Source organism: Muscardinus avellanarius (assembly GCF_963383645.1).
Source record: "Muscardinus avellanarius genome assembly, chromosome: 17".
Taxonomy (NCBI): Eukaryota; Metazoa; Chordata; class Mammalia; order Rodentia; family Gliridae; genus Muscardinus; species Muscardinus avellanarius.
In genome coordinates this window covers 52,618,701-52,630,864 of record NC_137803.1, presented here as the reverse complement: position 1 = coordinate 52,630,864, position 12,164 = coordinate 52,618,701, and the positions used below count along the sequence as shown (strand labels likewise).

General features: G+C 35.0%; 1 protein-coding gene across 2 annotated transcripts in view; it reads left to right on the top strand.

Annotated features, from left to right (window-relative positions):
- Window positions 1-1,500: 1,500 nt before the first annotated feature.
- Window positions 1,501-12,164, top strand: part of RBBP8 (RB binding protein 8, endonuclease) — a gene marked incomplete at both ends in the record, with an annotated part of 100,013 nt that continues 89,349 nt past the window's right edge. For both annotated transcript variants that reach the window (XM_080714418.1, XM_080714417.1), the window contains one exon: window positions 1,501-1,609. In XM_080714418.1, coding sequence (XP_080570544.1) covers window positions 1,501-1,609 — 109 coding nt within the window. The remainder of the gene's footprint in view (window positions 1,610-12,164) is intronic.

Sequence of the window (12,164 nt, the reverse complement as noted above, 5' to 3'; positions counted from 1 at the left end):
GAGACTGGAGAATTGCAGATTTGAGGTCCACCTCAGCAACTCAGTGAAGCCCTCCACAATTTAAATGTAAAATAAAAAATAAAATAGGGCTGGGAGTGTAGCCCAGCAGAGGGAGTGTACCTGGCAGAGGTAGAATGCCCCTGGGTTCCATCCCAGTACCACAAACAAAACAGAAATCCAAAACAGGGTCTTGTTAAAATTGCTGAAGCTGCCTCTAACCTGTGATTCTCCTGTCTCAGCCTCCCAAGTATTGAGATTATAGGTGTGTGTCTCCATGCCAAACTAATTTATCTTTCAAGTTAAAAAGTAGTAAAATCCAAGCTTCTTTGGAAACAAAACTATTAAAGTAGTGCTGCTAGTCTCATTTCTAAAATCTTTAATATGGAAATGAAAACACAAGAGAGACACCAGAAACCACTCACGTACACATCACACATCCATCAATTATGAACCCCCTCATATCCATCACTCAGCTTTAATAATTGCCCAAGTAAAACCCTTGTTTCATTTCCCCACCCTGCACTCATTTTTTATTTGTTTTAACTAAAGTATTTTCAAGCTAATGCCAGATAATATGTTAGTGTATATCACTTTGACAGAGAAGGTCCTTTAAAAAGAATTTAACAACTCTCTAATATCTGAAATCAGTACATGTTCAGTTTTTGCCAATTATTTGAAAGTCTAATTTCATTTGCTAAAAAGCTTAATAAAAGTATATATTTGTTTTGTGGTGCTTTACAGATTACAAAGTGGTTTCACACGTACTGTCACTCCCTTAGAAATTTTATTGTTTATTTTAGCTCCTTCATCAAATACCTCAATAAATGGTTAATAAGAGATATTTAAATCAGTTTGGGCCTTAGCAATGATTCAGCATTGACTCAGGAACCAGATGTGAGTTTAGTAAACTGGCTAATCATTTTACCTTTTTATTGATAGCTAACAAATGGTTTCAGTTTAGGGACATTAAAATATTTGTAATCCACTTGAATTTCTTAGAGTCTTTTAATTCTTTTCAGAGACTACATAAGTAATAAACTGAATCCTTTCCTTTCATTCTGAGACACAAAGTAGTTTAACCCTAATTTTCTGATACCTCTAAGTATATTTGTATCTAAATATGTCTTTCTGTATCTTACTGACTTCTCTTGATCTCAAGAAGATACACACATCTTTATGTGTTTTAATCTGTCACTCATCTGTATTGCTCTTCTGTAACATGTCTCTCTGTGTATGGATGTGTCCATGCTTGTTAACTCAGGGATATTTCAGAATGTTTTCCAGTTTCTGGTTCAGCATAATATTGCAGGTAAATAAGGAAAACTAAAACAGCTGGCCTTGTGTTTTGTCCTTATTTAAAATTACATAATGATAAATGCTAAGTTTATTTATGTTGTAATCTGTCATTTTAGGTGTTTCATTTGTCCAAAGACCTATATAATGTAACAGAAAAGGTCAGAAAACATTAAGCAAATACAAGTGTGGAGCTGATAAAGCAAGATGAACATCTCTGGAAGCAGTTGTGGAAGCCCTACTTCTACAGATACATCTAATGACTTTAAGGAACTCTGGACAAAACTAAAAGAGTGTCATGATAAAGAAGTTCAAGGTAAAATATTTTCTTAAATACGCATAGCAATATCTTATTGCAACTGTAATAGTAATAACTAACTTTGTATAACAGTTACATATTTATAGAAAGAAAAAATGATTTTTAGGTTCAAATTCCATGTTTCATTTATTATTGTAATTTTTGTGCTTTATTTTTATGGATAAATTGTTATGATTCCTTAAATAGCTTCTACTATAAATATCTACTATAGGACATAGTTTTTATGCAACTTATAGTTACATGTAATATGTAACAGGGTGGTTTAAAAAAAAGTGGTACGCCGGGCGTGGTGGCGCACGCTTGTAATCCCCGCGCTTGGGAGGCAGAGACAGGAGGATCGCGCAGGTTCGAAGCCAGCCGCGCGCGCTGGCTTAGGAGACCCTGTTTCCAAAATGAAAATGTAAAAATAGGTCTGGGAGTGTAGCCCAGAGGTAGAAGGGCTTCCAGGAACCCTAGTACCATAAAAAAAAAAAAAGTGGTAGATTTTATTTACTGAAGACCTGGATTTGAATTCTAATTTCATTTGTCTACTTGCTTTGTGATCTCAACCAAGTTATATAACCTCTTAACTTAATTTTTGACTATAAAGTTATTTGCAGGATTACTTGTAGATATAAAAACACTGCTTAAAGTCATTTGACAAACCTTTGTAATCTTGTTTGCTCTTAAGCACTGAGGTACATAAGTGGATGTCAGTTTGCCTTTGAAGATACTGTAGTCTAGTAGAGAGAGTCATGTAAACAGTTTATAGTACAGTTAAAATAAGAGCTAAAAAGGTTTATATGAACTACAGTGAGTATTGAGTAAGTATAGTGAGAGGACTGAGCATTTGTGGCTAGGATGAGTATATAAATATTTGTGTTAAAATGTACTCAATTTAAGTCAGGCATGGTGGTACATGCTTGTAATCCCAGTACATGAGAGGCTGAGACAGGAGGATCCGGGTTCTCGGCCAGCCCCAGCTACTTAGTGAGGCCCTTTGCAACTTAGTGAGACCGTGTTTCAAAAATAAAGAATAAGCCAGGTGTGGTGGCGCACGCTTGTAATCCCCGCGCTTGGGAGGCAGAGACAGGAGGATTGCGCGGGTTCAAAGTCAGCCGCTCTGGCTTAAGAGACCCTTTATCTAAATAAAAAGTATAAAATAGGTCTGGGAGTGTAGCCCCAAGGTAGAAGGGTTTCCAGGAACCCCAGTACCAACAAAAACAAAAACAACAACAAGAAAAGAATAAAACATTGGGGCTGAGGGTGTAGCTCAGAGGTAAAATGTCCCTGGGTTTCAATCCCCAGAACCACACATGCCAAAAAAAAAATGTAATCTATTTAAGAAATTTTCTTTTTTGGGAGGGATGGTCTGGGGATAGAACCCAGGGGCATTTGACCTGAGCTACACCCCCTGCCCTGTTTTTTATTCTTTATTTTGAAACAGGGTCTCACTAAGTTGCGGAGGTACTCACTAAGTAGCCGAGGCTGTTCGTAAACCGCAATAGTCAGGTCTCAGCCTCCCAAATGCTGGGATTACAAGTGTTCGCTACCACGCCCAGCTAGAAATTTTCTACTAAAGCTAGGTTCAAGGTTTGCTACTAAGTTTTTAAATAGTTTACCTAATTCCAGAATGTGAATGTTTGATACACTTTCCTTGTGTATGAGAAGTGCTTCATATTGCAAATCTTTTTCTTCTTTTTTTTTTTTTTTGGTGTGTGTGTATGTGAGAGAGAGACAGACTTACTGACCAGACCAATCCCAGAAATTGAACCAAGAACTCCTTGTGAATGTTATATTAGGCAAGTGCTTTATCATTGAGCCCCATCTCCAGCCCTTTTTATTTTTTATTTTGAGACAGGATCTTGCTGAGTTACCCAGAAGGGGTTCATACTTAAAATCTTTCTACCATAGCCTCTGCCCAAAGTAGAGGCTAGGATTACAAACATGTAGTATACCTGGCTACAGTTCTTTCTTAATCACTGTTGCAATAATTGATTTAATATTACAGAGATATATAGCTTTAACATTACACTGGAGTGCCGTTAAAACATAATCTGTGCAGGGTATGGTGATATACACCTGTAATCCCAGTATTTTTAGGTTTAAGGCCAGCCTCAGTATCTTAGACCCTGTTTCAAAATAAAAAACAAATCTTTTAAAAAGGGTGTCTAGGGATGTAGCTTGGAACTAGAATGCCCCTGGGTTCAATCCCTAGTATAAAAAAATATAATAAAGCTGGGTGTGGTGGTATATTCTTGTAATCCCAGCACTTGGGAGGCTGAGACAGGAGAATGGCACAGATTTGAAGCCAGCCTGAACTACTTAGTGAGGCTCTCAGCAACTTGGTGAGACCTTGTTTCCAAATAAAGTATAAAATAGGTCTGGAAGTATAGCTTGGAGGTAGAAAAGCCCCTGGGTTCCACCCTCAGAAACACACACACACACACACACTATACATACATACATATATATATATACACACACATATATATGTATACATACATATATATATAATAAAATGTAATACACCTTAATTTCAAGTATAGTCTGTAAGGCTGTCTTAGAGCTTTCCCATGCCAGGTGTAGTTTATGACATAACATAATATAGCCCCATTATTAATTAATAGGTTCTGAAATATGAGCCCCAAAAGTAATCTTGCTAGTGCCAGTGCTGGGAGACACTTGATTAAGAAATGAATATTGGGAAGCTGGGCCTGGTGGCGCACGCTTGTAATCCCAGCATTGGGGAGGCTGAGACCTGGAGGATCGCGTTTCTTGGACAGCCTCAGCTACTTAGTGAGGCTCTCTGCAACTCAGTGAGACCTGGTTTCAAAATAAAGAATAAAAAATAGGGCAGGGGGTGTAGCTCGGAGGTCAAATGCTCCTGGGTTCCATCCCCAGACCTTGAAAAAAAAAAAAAAGAAATGAATATTGGGTACCTACTGTATGCTGAACCTCATGAATAAGAACGAATCCTGAATAGTCCTAGTTTTAAGGGAACTTCTAACTTAAAAATTTAATGTAGTGTACTATGTTATATGTGAACATAAAGAATCACGGTGTGTGACTGTGGTTTACTGTTAGATCAGCCTTTACAATTGGCCTGGCAATAAAGATAGTAGTAGTAGGAGGAGAGGGAATTTTCTGAGAAAACAACAGTTGCAAAAGTCAGGAGATACAAACTTGATTTTATTCAAGGAATTATAGGCAGGTTGGTATAGCTCTAAGAGGAAATGGGGTGAGAGATGGGAGTAGATAGGATTTGATGCTAGAAGGGTAGACAGGTCCAGGTTAGTAGCATGTGCTATGCTGAAGAGATTGCCATCATGCCAGATTTTAGGATTAACTCTAAAACTTTCATCTTGAGTGCCTGTCTTTGTTGATTATGAGTGGATTTAGTACTATGTTGAGAAGAAGGTATAAGATACAGTAGTCAAGTCCATGAATTCTAGATATGAACTGCCAGTGTTTAAAAGCCAACTCTGTTATCTAATTTGAACAGAGATGGTGACTTTGGGTGGTTTATTTAACTATAGTATGTCAGAGTCCTATATAAAATAAAGATACTAATAATACCTACCTCATATGTAGAGCATTTGGAAGAATACGTAGCTCACATAAGCAACAAATGTTTGCCATTGCTTTCATTCTGAAGCAGCAACTATAATGTTTTCATCAGTTCCTGCTGTGGACTGTCTAAACTAAAGATAATGGAATACTACAAAAAAAATCCTTTTTTGTGTGTGGTACTGGGGATTCTACCTAGGGACATTCTACCTCTGAGCTACACTCTCAGCCTTATTTTTTATACTTTATTTTGAAACAGTAAGTTGCAAAGGGCCTCACTAAATTGCTGAGGCTGACTGTGAACCTGTGATCTTCCTGTCTCAGCCCCTTAGTACTGGGATTACAAGTGTGTGCCACCACGCCTGGCTCTTTATGTTTTTTTTTTTTTTTTTTTTGAACAGTTGGTCTTTAAAGAAATGGCAGTGACCAGTATAGCAAACAGAAAATTAAAATGGTTATGATATCCAGCAAAATTCTTAGTTTCCGTCTGTCTCAGTATCACACTTGTTTTTGGTACTGGGGTTTGAACCTAGGGGTGTTCTATCACAGAGATATACCTCTAGCTTTTTATTTTTGAACTTGAAACAGGATTTTGCTAAATTGGTGAAGATCTTGGTAAGTTGCTGAGACTGGCCTCAAACTTGCCATCCTCCTGTCTCAGTCTCCCAAGTACTGGGATTACAGTAAGGTGCCACTGTACCTGGCATCACCACATTGTTTTTATTAACTGTAGCTTTGTAGTAAGTTTTGAAACCAATCAGTTTTAAAATCCAGTTTTATTATTTTTCAAATTGCTTTGGCTATTCACATTCCTTGAGATTAAGTATGAATTTTAGGACAGATTTTCCTATTTCTGCAAAAAGTATGTTTGGGATTTTGATAGGAGTTACATTGAATCTGTAGATCACTTTGACAAACATTGACATCCTAACAATATTTAGTCTTTCATTCCATGAACATAGGATATCTTTCCATTCATTAGTGTCTTTTGTTTCTTTCAGCAACATTTTGTAGTTTTTAGTGTCCTTTTTCTCCTTTAGTGTGAAGCTTAATCATAAGCATTTTATTTTTAATGCTATAATAAATAGAATTCTTTGATTTCCTTTCAGATTGTTCATTGTTAGTTTATAGAGGCACAATTGATTTTTACAAGGTGCTTCTGTATTCTGCAACTTTTTATTACTATTATTTCTTAATTGTACTTTTTAGTTTATAGTTGACATAAATGTTAGCAATTATTTTTATTATGGATTGGAGTTTAGTTACCTTTCTTACTTCGCTTGCACATTTTACTGCTCTGTTATGCTTTTCATAATTGATTATATTGACCCATGTTCCTATTATAGCATATAGAATCACCGATGCAGCCAGTAGTATGAATAATAGTATTCATTTAGAAACTGGGTATTGATGGAATGGGGCTACTATTGTTTTTTTTCATTAAGTTTTTAATATTTGGAGTTTTTTCCTAAAATATCAAAGCACAAAGTAAACTGTCAAATGGTATCCCCCTCCACACAAATAACGACTTTTTTTGATAACAGAGGAAGTAACATTCTACCATCTTCAAGCATAATGTTAAATTCTTTATTCTTCATATATTTACTTTCTGATGTTTTTTGTTTGTTTGTTTGTTTTTTGGTTATTTTTTTTTTTTTTTGGTGGTACTGGGGTTCATGGAAGCCCTTCTACCTCAGGCTACACTCCCAGACCTATTTTTACATTTTTATTTGGAAACAGGGTCTCCTAAGCTAGCGTGCGAAGCCAGCACACGCCTGGCTTTGAATCTGCGCGATCCTCCTGTCTCTGCCTCCCAAGTGCAGGGATTACAAGCGTGCACCACCACGCCTGGCCTTTCTGATGTTTTATAACTGACTTTAAGAAGATTATTAAATTTTCATTATTCAGGGTTCTTATTCTCTGGAAAAGTGCTTGGCACATATAGTAAAAAAAAATCAGTAAATAGTATCTAAATGAGTAACAGTTCATAGCTAGATCAATGGAACATATTTTTGAACTTAATAAATTTTATTACATAAAAATATCAAACTCTGGGTATAAAATACATTCCTACTCATTTACCTGAATTTTTTTAAATTTTTAGGTATTTTCCAAAGTTGAGAAAGGGAAAATAAATCATCACAAAAGTGACATTTGTGTTTTTTGTTTCCTAGTCTTGTTTGTTTCTTTTGCAGTGCTGGCACATGCAAGGCAAGCACTCACTGACCTACACCACTAGGCCCCTCTTTCCAAATACTAAAGGAAATGCATGTGAATTTTTGTATTGTTGTGGTCCTTGTATATATCATTTTTTGATATTTCATTATCTAGATTTTACTTATTGCTTTATGTTCATAATTGTTACTTTACAATTTTTATACATTCCATTTTTATGGTTTTGGTACTTATCCCCAAGAACTTCACATTAAATGATTAGTTAACAAGATGATACTGGAGGCATGCCCTTGAAGGGGACTGTGGGACCCCGACCCCTCCTTTCTTTCGTGGTCTTGAAGTAAGCAGTTCACTCTGCCAAGTGCTCCCTGCCATTGCCTGAATGCCCACCAGAGGTCCACAACAATGGGTTCGCTCCATATGGGATGAGAACCTTCAAAACTGTGAGTCAAAATCCACCTTTTCACAGGTATATCATTATAAGTGGTAGAACACTAACACACATTTTAAAAACTAGACCAATCTTGTCGTTCTTTCTGTATTCATTTGTTTGTTTTATTTATGTTGTACTGAGAATGGTACCCAGGGGTACTCTACCATTGAGCTACATCTCCAGCCCTTTTTATTTTTATTTTTTATTTTGAGATAGAATCTCACTAAGTTGTCCTCAAACTTGCAATCCTCTTGCCTCAGCCTCTCAAGTGTCAGGGGTTACAGGCATGTGCCACCACGCCTGGCTCAGATCTTAATTTAACAAGAGCAAAATATTTGGCAGTTTTTTTAAATTTTTCTTCACTATCACAGGGCTTCACCAGATCTCTATTTATGATAAGGAAGCATCAAGAAAATAATATACTCTTTAATACAAATATGCCATATTCATCAAATTATGAATAAATACTGTATAGTAGATGATTCACAAATGTTACATAGTAGATAATTCTTTAAGTTGTATATTCATTGTGGCTATGCTGTAACAGTTATCTGCTGCCAGGAAAATTAATTTGTGTACTCTGGAAAGCTATAAGGGAGAAAGATAGTAGCAATTGTTGGCCTACATATGGTTAATATCCACTTGTTTTATGAAAGGTATGTGTTGGGTATGTATTTGACCTGATAGGAGAAGGTAATCTTTGGTAGAATAGAATATATTGATCAGGTTAATTCCCCAATTTCAGTTCACTTATAAATTCTTGAAGTTTTTAAATGAATATCCACAATTTTTTAAGAAGATTGTTATGTTATTTTCAAACTTTTTGGTTAGGCCATTGTAAATTTGCTGAACACAGGGCTTTTTAAAAATATTAATCCTTTGTCAATGTGTTTCACATAATTCCATATAAAATTAGATCCTCTAACTGTGATAACATCAAAGGCATGCCTGAAAGGTACTTACTTTTTTTAAAAAAAAGTGGGGGATCCACTTGGAAAAACCAGTATTAGACTATTTGCAAGACATCAAACATAGACTTGTCTGGACATTGCTGGTTTTGAAGTATATATAGGAATCACAATTGACTCATTGCTTTCAAAGCTTCATGTCAGTACAGACAAAGGAGAAATGTTATGAATGGTAGTACCTGAGATACATTGTTTTTACTTATATAGCCAAGGGAATCTACCTATAGAAACTTACATGCATTTAAATAACTATATGTAGAATTCTGGTGATTGTTTTTTTTTTTTTTCTTCTTCTTTGCTTCATTTGACCAACACATAATAAAATGATAGCAAAAACATGCCATATTAAAGTCAGTATGAGCACTTATTGCAATATAGTAAACTACATGCATTTCTTTGAATACTAGGAAAGAATAAAGTTTCCCATCGTCTGTTGAATAACAGCAATATGCAAACCAGATCATTTTGGGGGAAAATTCTGGAGACATTTGTGATCAAGTTTTTATATCTTTTATTTTTAAGATAACCGTTTCATTTCATGATTATTTGTTCTAATATCTTAAGTTCCCTTTATGACGAATGCTGCTAGTATCAGGGTTAAACAAATTGTTACTGATAATGTACAATCTTTATGCTTTGTATTCAGAATTAGCAGGTTGTTTTAGTAGAATTTAATAGGAATTTCAGAATATATTAAATTTTAAGTGTATTTATTTGGGTATAAATTTTTTTGGCCTTTTAAAGTCTCTTTCAGTACTAGATTTATTATTAAAAGCACAGTTAATAAAATAAAATAAAAAAGAATATTTACTTTTAAAAACATCATTTTGAGAAAGTTCTGGTGTCAGTATCTCAGCTAATACAGTTTATGAATCTGGTAAATGTAATTATGTTTACAGAACACTAGACATATTTTGGGAGGGGCAGAATTAGAACCCCCTTAAAGAAATAAAGTATAGGGCCTCTAATATAACAGGATACATATTTCTTAATTTGTTTTTGGATTGCTTCATTTATTTTCTCAGATATTTTACCAAAATTCCACATAGAGAACATTCACAGTAAGACAACACATAGTAGCAGTGAAAAGAATTATATATAATTTTTATCTCTAATAATCGGTGTCCTGTTTGTTATTAAGAATATTCTCAGTAGCTCTCACATCTGTTAATTTTTAATTTGCATTCATATCTGTAAATTCAATAAAGCCACAGAAATAAGTTTACCCATTTTGTGATAATTAAATATTAAGCAAAGTTAGCCTACCTTAAATATGGCAGGTTCATAAAGGTAGAGTTTCCACTTTGGAATTGAAATAATTTATTAGACAGTTATACTAGTAGTATTTTTGGTAGAAGTAAAATTATTTGATCTGTATATAAGCTATAATTTGTCCAAAAGGTTGATATTAGTTTTAATTCAAAACCAGGACACTGCACATTATTATAAATGATTTGTTTGGGGTAGAGAAGTAAAATGAGAAGTAACATTAGGAGTGATTTTTATTAATGTATAAGAAATTGAACTCTTGCTTCATTTCTGAACTTTTACTTAAACTTGTTTGGTGAATCATAACTAAATGTATGTGACCCTGATTATTTAATTTTCTCTAAAATTTATATTTGAGTAGGTGTAGGGTTAATTATAATACAGTGCTTGTCTTTTGAGCAGTTTCCTCAATAGGTAGCTCAGGTTGCCAGTGTTACAATCCCAAATACTTTGTTGAACAGCCTGCCTGTTCATACAGGAGCTGCATTGTTGTATCGCCTCATTCCTTCCGATGGGTGTGGAGCAGGATTAAAGTACACTTTATAGGGGTTCTAATTGTAGATGCCTAATTGACTTGATGAATAGCATATGCTAAAATTTAAACACACACACAGGCGCACACACAAACCTGTTTTGGAACTGATCTGCATGACAGAACAAATGCCTCCCAGGTGTTGAATGCTTACAAGATAAAAGGGTGGCCTTTCCTTATTTCCCAGCAATTCTCTTTTGAAGTTTATATGGATTTTCTATCTTACTGTTTCTTTTCTTAAAATGGTTGGTGGCAAGAATCCATTTCATCTTCAGCCACACATTTCACTTCTAAAGGCAGACCCAAGTTTTATAAGTCAGCTAAATTTATAAACAAAAAAATCTGTCAACAAGTAAAATTTCCCACATTTTGAGAAGGGAAGACAGAAAAACTGCTGACCTCTAGTATTTGGTTGAGTAGAGTCCCAGATTCTTCCTAATTCTATAAGAACGATTGGATGGTTTGCTGAGAACTTTCAAGTCTAATGAGTGTCATCAGTAGTAACTAAAAGAGAAGAAAGAATCAGACAGATGGAAAAGACTTTTTCAAAGATTGCACCAGTTTTACTTTTAACATTTTTGAAAGCTAAACTTTCCCATCATTTATATGTTGTATTAACAATTTTCCAGATCTTTTAAGGCAGATAAATTTCTTTTACGACAAATAAACTTCTTTTAAGGAAAATAAATTTCCTCAGAAATTGAGATGGTTACATTCTACTAGATTGCCCCAGTTTACATTACTAATTTGTGTATGTGTGTTTATTTAATTCTGTGCAACCCAGTAAGATGTGGATTCCTGTATCTACCACCAGAAATTGTTCGTGCTGGTTTTTAAAATTCCCAGCTACCTTCCTCCCACCCTATCCTTCCAACCTCTTGCCTTTCATAATCTTTTCCACATCTCTGTATAACTGTCATTTCAAGTTATATAAGTAAAATTATACAAAATGTAACCTTTTGAGATTGGCTGGTCTTATTCAGCACAATTCCCTTGAGATCTGGCCACATTGTAGGTATCAATAGTTTAGTCCTTTTCATTGCCCAGTATTACATGTGATGTATGGATGCACCACAGGTGTTTTGTTGTGTTTCTGTTTAACACATTATTTCTTGGAGGACATTTGGGTTGTTTCTAATGTTTGGCTATTGCAAATAAAGCAGTGGTATACTCTTTTGTGTCAGACTTAATTAAAACTAACAGTACATATATATAACATATCTTAAGGTAAAAAAGCCCCAGTACCCTTTAAGTGCTTTTCTGTGAGCCAGTTTGCTCCTAGTCCCGGACTTCCTGCCACAATCTAGTTTAATCCCAGAAAACGTGAACTTACATAAGTACTGTTGCTGTTAGCGAATACATAGGCTATGTCAGAACCTGGACCTTCATTTATAGTGAACTTTTAATTGTATGTTTGCCCTTGCTATTACAAAGGAAATAGCTCACTTTATTTGAGGAAATTTTCATTTATTTGGCTGTTATATAATAGACTAAAAGCAACAATGTTGTAAATATGCTTTTGTGACCAAAGGGCAATCAACTAAGGGGAATCCACTTACTCTCTACAAACAAATGGGACCTGGTCCATTATTGACAGCCAGAAGTGTAACATTTGATTCATAAAGG